General features: G+C 36.8%; 1 protein-coding gene across 1 annotated transcript in view; it reads right to left on the bottom strand.

Moving 5' to 3' along the window:
- Positions 1-406: 406 nt before the first annotated feature.
- Positions 407-20,146, bottom strand: part of TEX10 (testis expressed 10) — a 60,561-nt gene continuing 40,821 nt past the window's right edge. The window contains exons 10-15 of the mRNA XM_019454343.2: positions 19,695-19,783; positions 17,957-18,090; positions 8,727-8,807; positions 6,361-6,542; positions 2,105-2,315; positions 407-632 (exon numbers count right to left, since the gene is read on the bottom strand). Of these exons, the coding sequence (XP_019309888.1) occupies positions 519-632; positions 2,105-2,315; positions 6,361-6,542; positions 8,727-8,807; positions 17,957-18,090; positions 19,695-19,783 (811 nt within the window). The 3' untranslated portion in view covers positions 407-518. The remainder of the gene's footprint in view (positions 633-2,104; positions 2,316-6,360; positions 6,543-8,726; positions 8,808-17,956; positions 18,091-19,694; positions 19,784-20,146) is intronic.

Below are 20,146 nucleotides of genomic sequence, written 5' to 3' on the forward strand. Positions count from 1 at the left end.
GTAATTTTGAAAGAAGAATTATCTAAATCAAACCAAGTACCATTTGAGGAAAACCTCAAACAACCGTAGTACTATCTTGAAATCTTGCTCCTGCAGAAGGAGCTAGAAAACCTCTGTAAATAACAGAACTCCATAGTGAGGAGCTGAATGTCATGATGGATAAAGGCAACCATTCCCAAATAAAAAATTGGTTTCTGTTGCTGTCTGAATGAACTAGAACTGAGACCACAAAGATTCTTTCTTGGTAAATAACAGAAGGTATTGTATCATTCCATATTTTGTAAATATTTAGTTTCTATGAAATGCAAAATACTCTACCCACCTGTGACCAAGTATAATGTCCTGGTCCAAGAAGCCAGCCTGTGTTATTTTCCTACCTTAGTGCAAAGGAAGGTTCATAAACAACTTCTTTAAAAGTTCAGCTTTAATGACAAACATTACATCAGTTTCTCTTCAAAATTATATAGACGTGAATAAACAATTTCAAACAGGAGGTACCATGGTGCCTCTTACTGTACTCAATACACTGTACTCAACGCAGTGGGCCCCTGGGGATGCCCAGTGATATACACATTGAAGCAATAATGTAAGTCTGTGAGCCACTGTTCTTGAATACCTCCAGTCTTCAATGTCTGCAGAGAAAAACAAAAGTAATTTGAGAATTATATCAAAGTTGTTACGCTACCTGACAGTATTTTTCACACCCAAACGAGATCTCCGAACCACCACAATCCTATCTCCTCCATTTATCAATCACCACAGGATATTTGTTAATTGGGCATTGCCACAAGTAGTGAAAATTCCTCGGTACAACCTCAAGTACAAGAGCTACCAGTTTCTCGTTTCATCTGTTCCTTCTCAAATATTGCCAGGAACTAATGACATTTCACCATCAACCATCTCCACACTCTGGACTTCCCTTGGTATGCTCGAGTCTCACAATCTTTGCATTAACATCAACTGAGAAGAATTCTGCAAGGCTGACTGACAATCTGTCATTCTCTTCCTTATAGAGGTGAGCTGATTCTCCAACCTCTCAACAATCCAAATTCTTGCCTTTTCTTCCCTTCTATTTCTGAATTATTCTGCTGCTGCTTTCATTATTTCTACAAAGCTACTGAGAATATTCAGAACGTGAACTTGTGTTATATACATGTATAAGCTCTATTACTCTGAAGTACTACTACAGGTATCAACTAATAAACCCCCAAATACCTATAGGAAAAACCTCTAACTCTTCCAAACCAAAAACACCAAAGGAATCCTAGACAGAGCTGCCCCTGCAAAACAGATACAGATAAATGCAGAACCAGCCATTACACAAAGCAGAAGCCTGCAACTTCTTAACTTCCTCTTATTCTCCAGCGAACTGACTAGGAACTGGCCGTAAGCCTATTCCTGCTAAATAATGTTTTCAGTGACAACTAACATTTGTTGAGCACTTAATGTCAGTTTCACTAAAAACTTTACCTGAATGATCTCACTTTATGGTTACCAAAACTCAATGAAGTTGCTATTCCTACAGCTAAGTAAAACAACTTAGCTTAGGGGCCCCTGGGTGGCTCAGTCGGTTGCACGTCGGGCTTTGGCTCTGGTCACGATCTCACAGTTCGTGAGTTCAAGCCCCACATCGGGCTCTGTGCTGACACCTCTGAGCCTGGAGCCTGCTTCAGATTCTGTGTCCCCCTCTCTCTGCCCCACCCCTGCTTGTGCTCTGTTTCTGTCTTTCAAAAATGAATAAACATCAAAAAAAAATTTTTTTAAACAACTCAGGTTTAAAAACATGCTGAATAAGCACAGTTAAGAGTCTGTACCAGAATCCTGGTAGGAGTGATTCTGATGCTCTGTACCTTTTCTAAGCTGCCTGCGACCAATTCAATTTGAGTATTTTAAGCCTTTTATTACTGACTCTGGATCAAAGACCTCCCTCTGGCTAAGTGACAGGTGCTAGTCAGCAGGGGAAAACCTGGGAAATCACCACAGTGGGCTTCATTCCAGGAATCAGTCAATGCACTGGAGGCCTAGCCTCCCCAGAGAACCCCACCCATGCCCTCCTCATGAATCCCTTTTCTAGTAATAATACAAAGCCCTGTTCCATGCTTACCGTGATATTCTTGATGATCTGCTGCACCAAGATGGCATTGGTTAACATATGAGTCCTGAGGGGTGCATGCTGAAGCAGCAGGCGAAGCAGCTGGCCCACAACAGGCAGCTCCTCAGGTCCAGCTCTGTTCACCCGCAGGCTCTGCAGCATCAACCTGAGGACTCGAGGCAGGAGAGCCAGGATGGAGACACAGACCCCCCACAGCTTGTCCCTACAGTAACAGACAAAAATGAATCAGTGAGCCAACACACACAGAAGTACCCTTTCTGTATTTTCCAAAACTGAAAATGTCCTTTTAAGAAATGTGGTGTTTTCTCATAAAACCCCACAAATCAAAACTAACAACTGGGTTTCATCATAGCTGAATAAGCAAATCCAATGAAGAATCAGCTGTTCTCCCCTACTCGGTAAGTTCCAGGAAGCCTAGCAATCAACACTTTCCTGGGCTTACCAGGACATTCTTAAAGCTCTGGTGATCATATATAACACAGAATTAGCCAAAGAACACAATAATCTACATATGCATACTGTTTTCTACCACTGAACAATATTCAACTATCATACCATCAAAAATCCCACTGGTACAATCAGAATATCCCACTGGTAGAAAGAAAAAAAACTTGGGATGACTGGCTCAGTCAGTAGGGCATGCGACTCTTGATCTTGGGGTCATGAATTCAAGCCCCACTTTGAAGGTAGTTTATTTAAAAACAAAAACAAACTTCATGAAATTTTAATGCTGTGCCCTGGATTCTGAGCCTCTTCAATGTTTTAAACAGGGCAGATATGCAGAGAAAGATGTATTCACAAGGAACCAAAATGGATTTCAGAAAAGAAGCCAGTCAGTGGACTGCTACCATGTTACTAGATCATGAAAGGCCAGAAACAGTAAATCCTAATTTTAGTAAGCACCATTCCCTTGGTTTCACTATAGGGCAGAACAAAAATGTTTTATGATGAAGGTAAATGGACTTGTAGCTAGCCAACCACATTAAATGGAGCAATACCCTTTGGACAAAGAATCCACTGACTGCTAACGGCTCTGACCTTAGTCTGTTATAGTTTTCGTATTAGGAGTGGTCCCCAGATCCTTCAAAGAGAATCTGACTACCTCTAGATGTGGAAGCAGCAACCCTTTCACAATCTGATCAACCTCCCCAACTCCATCTCCATGATGCAGCATCTCCATCAAAGGTGGATACTGACTCCATTCTAAGCCAACCAGATCCTCTTTTTGGAGACTTTATTTGGAGTATTGACTCATGCACAGCCAGGCTAGGATAGCCACGTGCAAGGAGAAAAAAGCCAGTCTGCAGACATAGCTAATAATGAGGCAAAGGCACAGAGATAAAGACTACACAATCCAGAAGAAAAAGTAGAGAAAACCACTTTGGTTCCTGATGGGTTTCAATTCCTGCCTCCAAAATTCCTAGCCCTTGGGTTTTATGAGTTACTCCTGTAATGACCCAATATATTCATTGTCTACTTTAACTTGAGTGGATTTCAAATAACTGCTGATCAAAACTGTGCTAAAAAGGCTCATGGATTCTACATAATACTAAATATAAGTACAGTGAATGGATCAATAAAGTTTAGTACTCCACCTTCACACAACACAAATAAAACTGTCAAGCCAAAGAGAAGTACAAGAGACCTGGGTACCACAAGCAACAGAAGAAATACCGTACGAACAGCCATTCCTAGGTTTTCCTAAGAGTGTATATATATGTGTGTATGTGTGTATATATTTATATATATAATTATATATCAATATTAATATTGATTATAATTAATATAATTACATAATTGTTAATTATCAATTATATTTATATTACATATAAATATATATATTTATGTGTGTGTGTGTGTGTGTGTGTGTATATAAAAGATCTTTGACAGCAAAATTGATAAGCTGGGGTACATTCACATAACAAAATACTGTAAAGCACCTGTACTGGAGCCAGTTGTGCTCAGAGCCCATATTTGTAAATAGTTTTATTGAAACATAGTCACATGCATTCATTTACATGTAATCTGTTGCTGCTTTTGTGTTACCAGGGCAGTGTTGAACAGTTCTGACAAGAGACTTACTGGCACGAAAAACCTAAAATATTTTATTATCTGACTCTTTACAGAAAAGTTTGCTTAGCCCTGGTATGGAGAAACAAAAATGAAATCAGTTTTTCAATCAACATGAATGACTCACAACAATGGTTACAATCAAATCACAAAAACATACAGTATGATATTCTTAAAATACGCCAAACAAAAATTATATTGTTTACAGATACACACAAAATTTTTAATTAGAAGGCAACTTAACAAGAAAACTACAGGGGCACCTGGGTGGCTTAGTCAGTTAAGCATCTGACTTCAGCTCAGGTCATGGTATCACAATTGGTTACATTCCACCCACATCGGACTCTGGGTTGACAGTTCAGAACCTGGAGCCTACTTCAGATTGTCTCCCTCTCTCTGCCTTTCCCCCACTCACGTTCGCTCGCTCTCTCTCTCTCCCCCCTCTCTCTCTCTCTCTCAAAAATAAACAAACATTAAGAAAAAAAACAAAAACAAAAAACCTACAGACTCAAAACGGCATCACTCAGGTGAAGGCCCTAAGTCAGTAAACCAAGACTTAATACCTAACCTAACTGCAGTTTCAACCCCCCAAGAAACTTTAACCAGTCAACATGGGAACTTCTTGATCAGCACTAGGAAAAACGTACTGACGGATCCTTACGATTCTGGAGAGCCTCCCTGCCTCAACAATGGATTCTTTACTAATAATTTCCTTCTTTCAACTCCCTGTCTACCTTTAAAAAACTTTCCTAGGAGCGCCTGGGTGGCTCAGTCGGTTAAGCGTCTGACTTCGGCTCAGGTCACGATCTCGCGGTTCGTGGGTTCAAGCCCCGCATCGGGCTCTGTGCTGACAGCTCAGAGCCTGGAGCCCGTTTCGGATTCTGTGTTTCCTTCTCTCTCTCTGACCCTCCCCCATTCATGCTCTGTCTCTCTCTGTCTCAAAAATAAATAAACGTTAAAAAAAAATTTAAAAAAAAGAAAACAAAAAAACTTTCCTATTCTGTAGTCCTTTAGAGCTCCCCTCTACTTGCTAGATGGGACGCTGCCCAATTAATGAATCAATTAATAAACCCTATTAGATGTTTAAAATGTACCAGGCTGAATTTTTGTTATTTAACACGCAAAAGTGATCTCTGGGGGGTATAGAAGAGAAATCTAACTAGAGGTTACACAGAGAGTGTGTTGATGATGTTCTATTTCTGAACGTGTAAGTTGGCTAAATGGATATTCAGTTTAAACTTACTCTTTATATACGTGTTTATTCTTATGATATATGAAAGTCAAAAAAACTAGAAAGACAAATATTAAAATGTTAACAGGCAACAGAATAATTTTTATTTTCTGATCTTTGTTCATCTGTTAGATTTTTTTTAAAAACCTTCTACAAAAAATTTTAACGTTTATTTATTTTTTGAGACACAGAGAGAGCATGAGCAGGGGAGGGGACACAGAGAGAGAGGGAGTCACAGAATCCGAAGCAGGCTCCAGGCTCCGAGCTGTCAGCACAGAGCATGAGGTGGGGCTTGAACTCACAAATCACGAGATCATGACCTGAGCCCAAGTCAGACACTTAACTGGCTGAGCCATCCAGGTCGCCCCAAAATTTTAACAGGCATTATGAATAAGAATATAAGCATGAGAATACTTTTTTAAACTAAAGTGAAATGTTCCAAACTATACTAGAAACTTTAGTGTGAATAGTATGTAAGAGCTAAAGTACTAATATAAACACCAGTATCTTAGAAATTTCCTTAAATCCAAGAATTTAAAGATTTTTACTCTGGCTAGTTTTAATAAAGGCTTGTATTTATCAGTGATTGCATTCTTGTAAAGGTAGATTTTTTTTTCCTTGCTAGACCTACAGCAACATTAATAATGAAAGCTCCCAAGAAATTTTAAAATGCCATCTAACTTTTCAAATTTGTAGTTTAAAAGAAAAACAAAAACTAAAAATCCTCTTACAAGACAAAGGGAATTTATGAAACAATAAAGAGAAATCCAGTTAAGGTTTATACAAATTCTGAAAGACAATTCAGGGTATTTATTAAATCTAATTTTCTTTCACTCTTTCCTCTTTAAAAAATTTTTTGATTTTATTTATTCTTATTTACTTATTTGGTGGGGAAAACTGGAATAGGTAGAAAAAAATTAAAGTCGAAGAATACAAAAACTATTACCTTTTTCTTAGATGTTCTGCTTCTCCTTTCTCTAAAGTGAGCAGAAAATAAAGAAGACTGTAGCAACAAGAAGCCAGAAACGGTAGGAGAGTCTCACTAAGTACACACGTATGATCCAGGAGCTTACAGATAACACCCAAAACACAGCCAGCTGTACTATCAGGAATTACAGTCAGCCCAACCTAGGAAGAGAAAAATTAGATTAATGACCTCTTCACAACCGTCCTTCTCTCCATGAAAAAAACAAATCCCATTAACTGGAGAGTTAACCTAACATCACTTCTACTGAAAAACAGCGCATACGTTAAACACACAACCTGCCACAACTTAAGGTCCTGTTTTCCCTTAAGAATTTAATTACTAGGGGTGCCTGGGTGGCTCAGTCAAGTAGGCATCCAACTCTTGATTTCGGCTCAAGTCATGATCTCACAAACCGTAAGACTGAGCTCTGTGTCACTTATAGCATGGAGCCTGCTTGCATTTCTCTCCTTCACTCTCTGCCCCTCTCCTGCATGCGTACACGCACTCTCTTTCTCAAAATAAACTTAAAAAAAAAAAAAAAGAATTACTACGTTAAATAACTTTGAAAACATGCCAACTCAAGAGATACTATTAACCTAATCTACTGCCTTCCCTCCATGAGTCTACTAAAATTTAAGACATTACAATTTCTGATGGTCAGAAATATCATTTGAAAGGATTACTTTATGCACCCTCCCCCCACCCCAAATCTTGATACAACCAACCACATTTCCATGATTTTTAGATTCTTCAGACTAGAAAACTCTCATTTCTGGCACCACCTCCGTCCCAGGTAATTAAATGTACAAACCGAAGTTCATTTTACAATTAGCCTACCCCTGCCCTTTAATTTAGCTAGTCATTCAGACATGACTAAGTAAAACACCCTGGAGTAAGACATCACTATACTTAACAGTTGACTGCTTCACTGCCTCAAAACCCCGATAAGGGACATCATGGTTTGTGTATTCATCTGGACTCTACTATCTGTCATTAAGGTGGATTCTAACTTAGAACTGTTATGTATGCATGGTTTAAATCTCCTGGAAACTACTGTTAAGTCATCATGAAAAAGTCTGCAGGCTCTGATGAGGCTGTTTGAAAATAGTGCCCAAGACTAGCATGTTAATCTTTTACTAGAATAATGAATGTAGTCAAAGGAGGGCATAAATATCTGGAGTGGAGGTGAAAAGAAAAGTGGTAGAGATCTTTAGAGACACACGGGATAAAGATTAGAAGTTTGACAACAGAGAGAAAAGAGCACTGGAAATTCAACTCAAGGGAAGTAACATTTTAAAGGAGAAAAGGGGGTTGGAATGTACCTAGAAAATTACCCAAAAAAGTGACAGTGCCTGAAAGATAAAACTGTGGGAGTTTCCTCTGCACTAAGGATAATTATAATAAGCCAAAAATCTAAACATAAACATTGGAGGAAGCTAAAAAGCAAAATCCCAGGTTTTTGGGAACAAGAGACACCGACTAGCCAGAAGACCAAACAGTCGCAAGGCTTAGCTTGCTGCTTCTAGTGGCCAGGCCTTCAACCTGTTAGGCTATATCCCTTGTTTAGAACCCAAATATTCAAGGTGGAAATCAGACCCCAGTCTGGATGCTGGATTCCCAATACACAAACACCAGGTTTGTGTTCATTAAAGCACTATATGTCAGAAGAACCTGAGGTATAATTTTATTTTTTTTTTAATTTTTTTTTTTTAACGTTTTATTTATTTTTGAGACAGAGACAGAGCATGAATGGGGGAGGGGCAGAGAGAGAGGGAGACACAGAATCGGAAGCAGGCTCCAGGCTCTGAGCCATCAGCCCAGAGCCCGACGCGGGGCTCGAACTCACGGACCGCGAGATCGTGACCTGAGCCGAAGTCGGACACCCAACCGACTGAGCCACCCAGGCGCCCCCCTGAGGTATAATTTTAAAGCCCTTCATTGCAGGGGTGCCTGGGTGGCTCAGTTGGTTAAACATCTGACTCAATTTTGGCTCAGGTCATGATCCTGTGGTTTGTAAGATCAAGCCCCTTGTCAGGCTCTGAGCTGACAGCACGGGGCTTGCTTGGGATTCTCTCTCTGCCCCTCCCTTGTGCATGCTCTCTCCCAAATAAACTCTTTTTTTTTTTTTTTTTTTTTTTTTAAGGCCCTTCATTGCAGATGTAGAAAGTAGGGTCCTGGAAAAGGGGGATTTTCCCAAGGTCAGAAGTAATTAGTAACAGCCAAGAAAAACATCAAGACTTCTCAGTCTAGACACTCTCTCCTTGCCTATGGCAAACCCACTCTTAACCAAGGATTCTCTACGCTTTTTTAAGTAGCAACAAAAAAAATTTTTTAAGTATATTTACCAAATGCTTACTGATGGCACTCTGCAGGATGTCAAAACTCTGGCTTCGGGCAGGGATAACCAATAAACTGTGACAAACTGTCTGTCAGAAAAGGAAAAAACCAGTAACCAAATCAGGATCAAATCAGTTCTATAGACTTTTTTTTAACCTACTTACCCTATATACAACAGGACACTTAAAAAAAAATGACTTTTTTTCCTAATTTAAATTTTAGTTTACAAGAGCAACACTGGTTTCGGGAATAGAATTCAGTGATTCATCACCTACATACAACATCTAACGCTCCGCTCCCTCTGACAACCCATAGTTTGTTCTCTATCATTAAAGAATCTCCTGCAGTTTGTTTTCTTCTCTCTTTCTTCCCCCTTCCCATATGTTCATCTGTTTTGTTTCTTAAATTCCACACGAGTGAAATCATATGGTATTGGTCTTTCTCTGATTATTTCGCTTAGCATAATACATTCCAGCTCCATCCACATCGTTGCAAATGGAAAGATTCCATTCTTTTTAATGGCTGAGTAATATTCCATTGTTTACCTATACCACATCTTCCCTATCTTCTTTATCTGTTCACCAGTCAATGGACATTTTTGGGCTCTCTCCATAGTTTGGCTATTGATAATGCTGCTATAAACATTGGGGTGCATGTACCCCTTCAAATTTGTATTTCTGTATCCTTTAGATAAATACCTAATAGTGCAATTGCTGGATCATAACATAGTTCTAATTTTAGTTTCTTGAAAATAATGACTTTGAAGATGCAAGTATCAAAGGTCAATCAATCACATCTCATATATGGGCTAATTTTCCAAACAACTCATTATTTAAACATTTACGCACTGAACTAGTCCTATTAGGTACCAGGTACAGGAATGAAAGACTGAGAAACTCTTCTCACAGCCCTAAAAGAGTAGCTTCAATCTACCAAAGTAAAGACTATTTCTGTTAATAAGTGCTACAACAGAAAAATCTGAATGATGTGAACAAAGGACTGAAAAGCCTTTTTCCCATTTGGTGAGAAAACATACAATAGAAAAACACTTATGATCCAGAAAATACTAATACCCTGTTCAAATTAATAGAACACTGCCTCCTATTCCCCAAAAGTAAGAGAACAGTCCACAGGAAAAGAAGAAAAATATAAGGGAAGTGAGAGTCAAATCCTTAGTATTTTTAATTTTCTAAGTTCTCAAAGAAACACGAGGAGGGAAGCCAACATCAAGTCCTTCAGAGACTTCATTACACCATCCCAGAAGCTGAGGGGAGTGCCAAAAGTGAAATATGTGAAAAGAATCACATTAGAAAGACAAAGAAAAGACTGGTGGAAAAGAAGAATATCAATCTAGAAAGAGGACAGTCCAGCTAAATTTAAGGGAATGGTCAGTCAACTCTGAAAAAAATCAATAGCTCTATGCATTATTTCCCTGGAAAACCTCTTGTAAATTAATACCACCCAGAGTTTACACATGGCAATTTTTCTTCTCTTTTATGCTTATAAGTAACAATGTAAACAACGTATTTCTAATACCATCTTCCTACTCAAAAACAAGCAGTGAATATTTTCATTAATAAAAGGTAAATTGCAATTGAAAAGGCCCATTCAGGGTGCCTGGGTGGCTCGAGCATCTGACTCTTGGTTTCAGCTCAAGTCATGAGCTCATGGTTCCTGAGTTCAAGCCCCACGTCAGGCCCCACACTGACAGAGCAAATCCTGCTTTCGATTCTCTCTCCCCTGCTGACTGTCCTCTGCTTGCTTGCAAGCAAGCTCTCTCTCTGGCCTGCCCACCCTGCTCATGGATGCATGAATGAGCACTAACTAAAAAAAAAACAAAACAACAAAATAAGGGCTCATTCCCAATAAATAACCATTTAATCCCTTCCCTTCCACCACCCCTTCCCTTCCTGAACAATCCAGTTCTAAAGCCACTGGGTGGGGCTGAGTTAGGTAAACAGCACTGGAATGGGTAGGAGAGCTGCAGTGGCCCAGAGAAAGCCATTCATGAATAAATAGAAGTAGACTGTCCCCACAGAGTTGGGAGTTCAAATGGAGTGAAGATGCCAGCATGGGAGAAAAAAAACAAAAACAAAAAAAAAGAAGATGCCTGCATGGGAGAGGAATAGCACCAAAAGATCAATTATGGACAAAGAAATTGATCAAGTAAATTAAGTATAACGGAAACCAGGGTTCTTAACCTTCAGAAAAGGCAGGTACAAGAGGAAAAGAAGACAACTAGAATGAACCCTACAGTGTTAAATTCCTGATTTCTGTCCACCGACAGTCTGGGAACACCAGGGTCCAAAAGCAATGACCACACCCAGAGTCCTGAAGTTGGTTTCAAGATACCATTCTCCACTTAAAGGAAAATTGGGCCTCTTCGAAAAATACCTGATTGCAGGGCTGGGACAGTGAAAATCACGTATGAATCTAGAACAATCTGTGGTACAAGGAAGTAAAGAAGTACTCAGAAAAAAATAAGTACACGTCAGAAGAACAAAGAAACCACTATATTCTATAGTGACCCACTGAATAAAATAGGAAACCATATTAACACAAATTAATAAATAGACTAATAAAAATGACTGGGACATTAACACTGTTTCAAAGTATCTCCTCATAAATCATTACTAATTACAAAGGGGAAAAAGTAAACAGTGGAAAAGTAGACAGACAGCACTTAATCAAGTAATCAAAGTGAGTATCTAATGGGACAAATCAAAACCATGCACCACCCGGCAGGATGCAGTCAGAAAACCACAGCATCACTTGTGTCATATTCCTACCAAATTCATATAGCCTGAATCTAACCATGAGGGAACATAAATCCAAATGGGAGGAAAATTTTACACAATAACTGTCCCAATGTACTTCAAAGTGTCAAGGTCAATGAAAGACAAAGACTGAGGAACTTTACCAAATTGAAGGAAACAAAACAGATATTACAAGTAAATACAATGAACAATTTGGGGTGCATAAGAACATTACTGAGAGGTACTGGGTGGCTTAGTCAGTTGAAGGTCTGACTCTTGATTTCAGCTCAGGTCATGATTCCAGCGTCGTGGAATCAAGCCCTGCGTCAGCTGCTTAGGATTCTCTCTCTGCCCCTCTCCCCTGCTCTAAAATTAAAAATCAATTAATTTAAAAAAGAACACTGTTGAGGGGGCACCTGGCTGGTTGTTGGTAGTGCATGCTATTTTTTTTTTAATTTATTTTTGAGAGAGAGAGAGAGAGAGAGAGAGAGAGAGAGAGAGAGAACAAACAAGCAGGGGAGGGACAGAGAGAGGGAGACACAAAATCCCAAGCAGGCTCCAGGCTCTGAACTGTCACAGCACACAGCCCGATGCAGGGCTCAAACCCATGAACTGTGAGATCATGACCTGAGCCACATGAGTCAGACACTCAACTGACTGAACCACGCAGGCGCCCCAGTGCATACTACTCTTGCTATCAGTGTCATGAGTAAGTTAGGGGGGCCTGAGTGGCTCAGTCACTTAAGCATCCGACTCTTGATTTTGGCTCAGGTCATGATCTCACGGTTCATGGATTTGAGCCCTGCATTAGGCTCTGTGCTGACAGTGTGAAGCCTGTTTGGGATTCTCCGTCTCCCTCTTCTCTGTCCCTCCCCTGCTTGCTCTCACTCTCTCAAAAATAAACAAACATTAAAAATAAAAAACAAAAAAAACAGTAAGTCATTTTGTGGATATCAACAAATTGATCTTGAAGTTTATTTAAACAGGAAAAAGACCCAAAATAGCCAACACAATATTAAAGGAAAAGAATAAAGTTAAAGGACTGATATTACACAGCTTCATAAATTACAGTAAAGCTATGCTAATCAAGACACTGCAATATTGGTTAAAGACTAGACAAATAGATGAATGGAACAAAACAGAGAGCCCAGCAAGACAGACCCACATAGTCAAGTGATCTTTGACAATGGAGTCTTTTCAACAAATGGTGCTTTAACAATCCATCTACAAATAAATGAATCTAGGCTCTTCACAAAAATTAACTCAGAGTGAATCCTAACAGACCTAAATGTAAAATACAAAATGCAAAACTGTAATGACTTAGAAGAAAAACCTAAACGACCTACATATGGTGATGACATTATAGATACAATACTGAAGGCACAATTCAGGAAAGAAACAAAGAAGCTGGACTTCATTAAAATTAAAAAATTTTTCTCTGCAAAAGATAATGTCAAGAGTACGAAAAGACAAGCCATAGACTGGGAGAAAATCTTTGCAAAAATATATCTGATAAAGGATTGTTAACCAAAATATTCAAAGAGCACTTAAAACTCGAAAAGAAAACAACCCAATTAACAAATGGGCCAAAGACCATAATAGATACCTCACCAAAGAAGACATGGCAAATAAACATATGAAAAGATGCTCCACATCACAGGTTATCAAGGAAATCAAAATTAAATAATGAGATGCTACATACTTATTACAACAGCCTGAATTCAAAACACTGACACCAAATGCTGGCAAGGATCTGGAGCAACAGAAACTCATCCACTGCTGATAAGATTGCAAAATGGTACAACCACTTTGGAAGACAATTTCTTACAAATTAAACACACTCTGACCATATAATCCAGCAATGGCTCTCCCTGGTATTCACCCAAAGCAGTTAAACACATGTCCACACAAAAACTACACACGGATGTGTATAAACCTATATACACAGTTTTATGCATAATTATCAAAATTTGGAAGCAACAAAGATGTCCTTCAGCAGGTAAACAGATAAACTGGTACATCCAATGTAATATTATTCAGCAATAAAAAGAAATGAGCTATGAAGCCATGAAAAAACAAGGAGGAATCTTAAATGAGTATTATGAAGTGAAAGAAGCCAATCTAAAAAAGGCAATATACTGCATACTCCCAAATGTATGACATTTTGGAAAAGGTAAAACTACAGACAGTGAAAACAAACAAACACCTGTGGTTGTCAGGGGTTGGGGGACATGGAGAATGAACAGTCAGAGCACAGAGGATATCAGGGTAGTAAAGACACTCGTATGAGATCATACTGATGGATATGTGGCATTATACATTTGTCCAGATCCATAAAATGTGTTAACACCAAGAGTAAACCATAATGTATATTGTGGACTTTGGGTAATTATATCAACATAGAATCATTAATTATAACAAATATACCACTCTGGTGGGGGATGTTGATAAGGGAGAAGGTTATGCAAATGTGGGGGAAGGGATTATACGGGGAAACACCTTTTCCTTCCCTTCAATTTTTCTGTGAAATTAGAACTGCTCTAAAAGAAATCTTAGTTTTAAAAAAATCTTTAAGATTTAAATAGCACATTAGATAATGCAGGAAAGATCAGTGAACTTGAAGATACAGCATACTTTCTCAAGAGATGGCAAAAAAAGGTTAAAGAGTCTCAAAGGTCTACAGGACAATGTCAAGTGGTCTAACATACAAGTAAATTAAGTCCCAAAGAAGGGAACCAAAACATCTTTTGAAGGAATGAGTGACATTTTTTTCCCCAAAACAATAAACTATAAACTTAGTAAAACATTCAGCAAATACCAAGCTTAAAAAAAAAAAAATTAAGAAAGTAACACCAAGGCATTAATTAATACAATCAAACTGCTGAAGAAAGTGGTAAAAAGATTATCTTGACAACATGTAGGAAGAAAAAAGCATATAGAGGAAAAAAAAAACATTACATACAGAAAAACATAAGAATGACCTCACATATCATTACACATTATATTATGGTATAAAGTAGTATAGTTTGAAGGTAGGCTGTATTAAGTTAAAGAGCAAACACCTAAAAACAAAACAAAGAGGCATAGCTAATATGCCAAAGCAGAGGTAAAATGGAATGCTAAAAATACTCAAACTACAAAAGCAATGAATCATGGTATCTTACTGCAATGCAATATTATACAGCAACGAAAACAATGAATTACTGCTTACACATTAACATAGATACCTTTAAGAACACACTGAATAAAAAGAAAATTACTAAAAAATGTTTCACTTGTAAACACGTAAAACTCAACAATATAGTTTGGAGTTACATGCTAATTACAATAAAACTGTAAACAAACAAAAATATGATAAAATTAAAGACAGTGTTACTCTGAAGGGAAAGGGACACAGGGGTTTCAAAAATAAAAATGTTCTTATTTCTTAAGCTGAATTTATATAATTATTATTATTCTGAGCTTATCCATGTTAAAAAACATTCTTTTACAACTAATCAGTATTTTGTAAATGACAATTAACATTAACCTTAAAACCTTTCATTGGCTCTGGAGTAGAAATCTCCATTTCTAAAAGGTATCTCTGCACAGAGATTCCTGTTCTCTTTTTGATCGTTCCCTGTTAACTATAGTTTCCATCATTAACAGGAAGGTCATACAACTCTTCCTTTAGTGCTCAGAAAGAATAACAAAGATACAAGTGAAAATGACAAGGTCTAGGTTAGCATATAAAGGATATTACTTCTTTAAAAAAAAAAAAATGACAATATATTTAGTCATTTGTGAAGACAGAAGATATCTGAAAGAACACGTTTACTTAGAAACCGGGGAGGAAAAATGGGTAGTTGAGAGGGAGTGGAAGAAGACTTTTTTACTATTATCCTCTGTTCTGAATTGTATTCTGTGAATACCTATTCAAAAAAAAAAAAAAAAAAAAAGTCTGATTTGAAAAAGAATCACTTTGGCTTAAACAGATGAAACTACAAAACAACTGAGCGATCCCAGTCCTAATAACTTGTTCAAATGAAATAATTAGAAAAATAAATGTTTACATTAAGGATGTCAAAACTATGTGTATGTCAAATATTTTCACATGAAAAGGCCAACTTAAATAATAAAACTTATCCAAAAGAAAACTGGAATCTTCACTTAAGTTCACAAACTAAAAATGAGACTTTCAGATTTTTCCTAATTATGTCTTAACATTTCAAAGACAGGAACCTTGAAGTTTAATGCACGTCCTTGAGAAATGTTCACTTCAGAAATACAGCTGATAACATTTTCATGACAATTTTATTTTGGCTTTACACAGATGATGTGCTTATGAAAAATTTAAATAATCAGATAAAGGCTATATGACTTGTCCAAGTTACCAAACTAGACACTGGTAAATCTATGCCTGGAATCTGGAGCCCAATAATCCCATACAGTGTTTTCTCCAATACATCATGATGGTTTACATACATTAATTACAGTCTGTCCTTTAAAACTACTCTTACTACTGTTGGCAAGCCCAATCCCTCCAATCTAATATTCAAGGCCTTAACCTCAGGAGATCTATCTTAGCTCTCTTCATTTACTATGAAGTAAGATAAAATTTCAGATGTTAAACCAATTCATTATTTCTTTTCACTTTTTTAAAATCCAGTATTGTTGGAGAACATACATATAAACATAGTACCAGGCATTAGGGCAATAAAGTGAAGATAAATTCACTGGCATACCTAAGAACTGTAATCAGAGTCAAACAATGCAAAGTGAAAAGTGTATATAAATCTATAAAAGGTACTGTCTTAACAGATGGGAAAATATTAAGCATATTGAGAATAGAATAAAAGAAGTAAATAATAGATCAGCTGAGTAAAATCAATTGTTATAGCAACAAAATAGAAAAGTAGGATGTAACTTGAATCTAGAGACTACCCTGTTGAGAATAATGACAAAGAGGTTTAAAAAAAAAAAAAAAAGCTTTTGGACTAGCTATTATAAGCTTTAAGGAAAGACTGTATTAGTCAGTGTTCTCACCAAGGGCCTTCCAAATCATTAAAAGAAACTAGCCAGCAGAGAACATAACCTGAGAATTTGCAAAAAAGGTTCAAACCAAAATTACTTGGGATGATATTAGTACATTCTTACTGCATAAGCATTTTTCATGTAGGAAATAAAAAAATGAAAAAATAAATAATAGAAATTAATTATTATAGAAATGTTTTAGAGAATCAAAACCTTATATCAATGTTTATGTTTTTGCATATTTAGCTTACATATCTGTAACATGTAAGACAATTTATTCTGTTACAGTAAAAGATCAGCCTAATAATTCCAATTTAAAACTTATGATTTTAATTTGATTTTTACTATAAGCAGTACCAAAGCCTAAGTTATTAAGATTTATTATATTTATAGGGGCGCCTGGGTGGCTCAGTCAGTTGAGCATCCAACTCTTGACTTTGGCACAGGTCTCGATCTCATGGTTCAGGAGTCCAAACCCCCTGGCAGGCTCTGTGCCATCAGTGCACAGCCTGCTTGGAATTCTCTGTCTCCTTCCCTCTCTGCCCTGCCCCTACTCATTCTTTCTCAAAATAAATAAATAAAGTATTAAAATAACTTTTTTAAGGTTTATTGTGTTTTATAAAGCTTAATTTAGTCTATATTTAATATTTTAACATTTGTGAAGGTTTATCAGAAAACTGAATTACTTGATGGGGCACCGGAGTGGCTCAGTTGGTTAAGCATCTAACTCTTGATTTCGCTCAGGTAATGATCTCACAGTGCACGAGTTCGAGCCCCATACTGGGCTCTGCGCCGATGATGCGGAACCTCTTGGGATTCTCTCCTTCCCTCTCTCTCTGCCCCTCACCCGCTCATGCTCATGCTCTCTCTCTCTCAAAATAAACTTTAAACAAAGGTTAAATGGTTTAAAATTTTAACTAAGTTTATAAAAGGATAATCAAAGTCCCATTTTAAAAGACTGCTTAAAGTTATTGTATTTATCTTAAAAATAAGATTTGTAGGTTGAACTTTAAAACTTAATGAAAAACAAGGCTTTAAATTATCTTTAACATACTATGTACTAATTCTCAAAACCAAAAGAATTGAATCTTGTTTTTTAAAAAAACGTCACCTTCAAAGATACCAAATCCAAGTAGTTCTACGCATCCTTCAAGACTTAAGTCAAATTCTCCCTTTTCATAGAAGCATCTATTCTATCCATTCTATACTAGATAAAAGAAATTTATCTCCACCATTCAGACTGCTAATTTATTCTGTTCTAGTAGTGCAACCAGTAATGAAAAACACTCCTCTTTTAGAAACATATATCTCCTATCCAAGATAAGTGCTCTCAAAATGTGGATCATTTCTTATACTACTCTTTATCTCTGAAAGGATCTCCTACAAGGCAATCCTAATATATAGTAACTATTGGTAGTTGATGAACAGAATTTTAATAATCATAAGTTTCTTTTTAAATGCACTATTACCTCTGTAACATCCCAATGATGTAAAAACTGATCCAAGTCAGTAAGGTAAAGAAGCACAGGGGAAAGCTGTGTCTGGATGACGTGAGGAACTCCTCGAAGACTCTGAAGCCAAGTCAACTCCTCTTTTGAAAACCCTAATTTAGGTACAAAGAAAGTTAATTTAAAAAAATAAATCACAAAGCAAATGACATTCTTATTTTTAAAAAATAGACATGTACCTTCAAGTTTAAATTCTTTGGCTACTCTGCTTTCTCTGAATTTCTGCTTTTCACATATTTTAAAAAACGAATTGCTAGCAATGGAGGCAGTAAAATTCCTATTAATTATGTACACAAAGGATGTGATCTGACCCAATATATGATGCAGCAACAAGTTAAGTTTTACCCCTTATACTGGGAACCATACCACTTTTACTTTAAAAAATGTGAAAGGCATAAGCTTTTCCATTAATGGCAGGTTTAAAAAAGCAAATCAACAAGTAAAATGATATACTGCTTCATATGTATACTATCTATATATTTTTTTGTATAATAGCCCTTCAAATGTTTTAACCAACTGAGCCACCCAGGAGCTCTAATAGCCCTTCAAATGTTTTAAAACTCTCCCTCCTAAACCCTTCCGGATTTTTTTTTTTTTTTTTTTGATAATACATGTGTAGTTCTTCCAACTACACTTTATACAGCAAAATTTCTGATCCTCTCACCACCCCTATTACATACACTTGGTCTGACCTACATAGACAACTTGACAGTATCTCCTGACAGTGCTCAGAAGGATCAGAATACCAGCGTTGTGGCCTGCTTTGATGTTCAAATCACTGTATTTCCATGACATTAAGCTTAAAGAGTCACCATCTAGTTTGATGGCCACATCACAGTACTGACTCCTAATGAGCTTTCTAAAACCACTACCCCTTAACCCTAACCCTTTACCACTATTAAAACATAAAATCCCTGCCTTCTATCTCAAATGGGTACATCCAAAACTATCAAATAAACACTCATTTATCCGTGTATGTAATATTTATCTTGGATTCAGCTCATTATCAGCACTTGTCAAGTTTTTTCTGGAGTATCTTAACCTATTCATTAAATCTCCTAAATTTTAAGCCTTCAGAAAATGTCAAAGAATGTCATCTTTATCCTCCAAATATACAACAGAAATGTTGAAACAGTACAATCATTTAAAACAAAAGTAATAATACTTACACATCTAACTTATTTGTAGATTCATTTTACTAATTTTGCTTTTGAGCAATGGAATGTAGAAAATGGCTAACTGAAATCTGATGTACTTACTATCAAGTTGAACATTTTAAACATTTTTAAAATGGATATTCTGCTCATCAACTTTTTAAAGTATGCAATGAGGTTTGCACCTGACTATCTGAAAGAGTCAAGTATGTCCAACTCACTGTAAAGCAAGATAATCAAGTTGAGAAGTTAGACTTAGAAATAAATGAAAATATAATCATATGACATTCAAATCATCTCCAGAGTATTTGTACTCTGAGAGATTTAAACATGAATCATGTATATCCCTGCCTCAAAAGCCTGACACTGGAGAATACAAATATTCCTTCAAAGATCCCCACTTATTAGCCATAAAAATCATTTCAAGGTAAATAGATTATTTACCATCTTCAAAACTTAGAACCAAACAGATAAGACAGTAAATCTTAGGACAACTTTTATACCAGATTTTTCCTTTCCTTAATTTGTCAGGTGAATGTCTTTACCTGTAAGTGTTGAAAATAAGAAGCTGAAATAGTCCACATCACTCATCAACCAGTCTTTAGCTGAATACTTCCATCCAGAAAATGATGATCTATAACAAACAATAGGAGAATTATTACCAGAGGTGACCAACTTGGAAGACTTTGAAAAACAGCACAATACATAACTATTTTTCTTTATTGAAAACAAATCTGCACTAATAACTTAAAAACCCATAGTATATATTCACTTTAAATATAAGGGCTCAAGTACCAGAATATAGGAAGTTCAACTTCTAACATACTTATGCAAAATATCCATGAAAAAGCATAACTGATCCATATATATGGTATAAATTAGAAAATTTCCATGCCATTTGAAAATCAGATTCCAAGGAGCCAAGATGAAGCTTTGCTTTTCAGTAGCAGGTTTGGCTGCTACTTGATTTTCATAAAGTCTTACCTTGCTTACTTAA

This window comes from Panthera pardus, unplaced genomic scaffold (genome assembly GCF_024362965.1).
Source record: "Panthera pardus isolate Hobbes unplaced genomic scaffold, ASM2436296v1 HiC_scaffold_20, whole genome shotgun sequence".
NCBI lineage: Eukaryota > Metazoa > Chordata > Mammalia > Carnivora > Felidae > Panthera > Panthera pardus.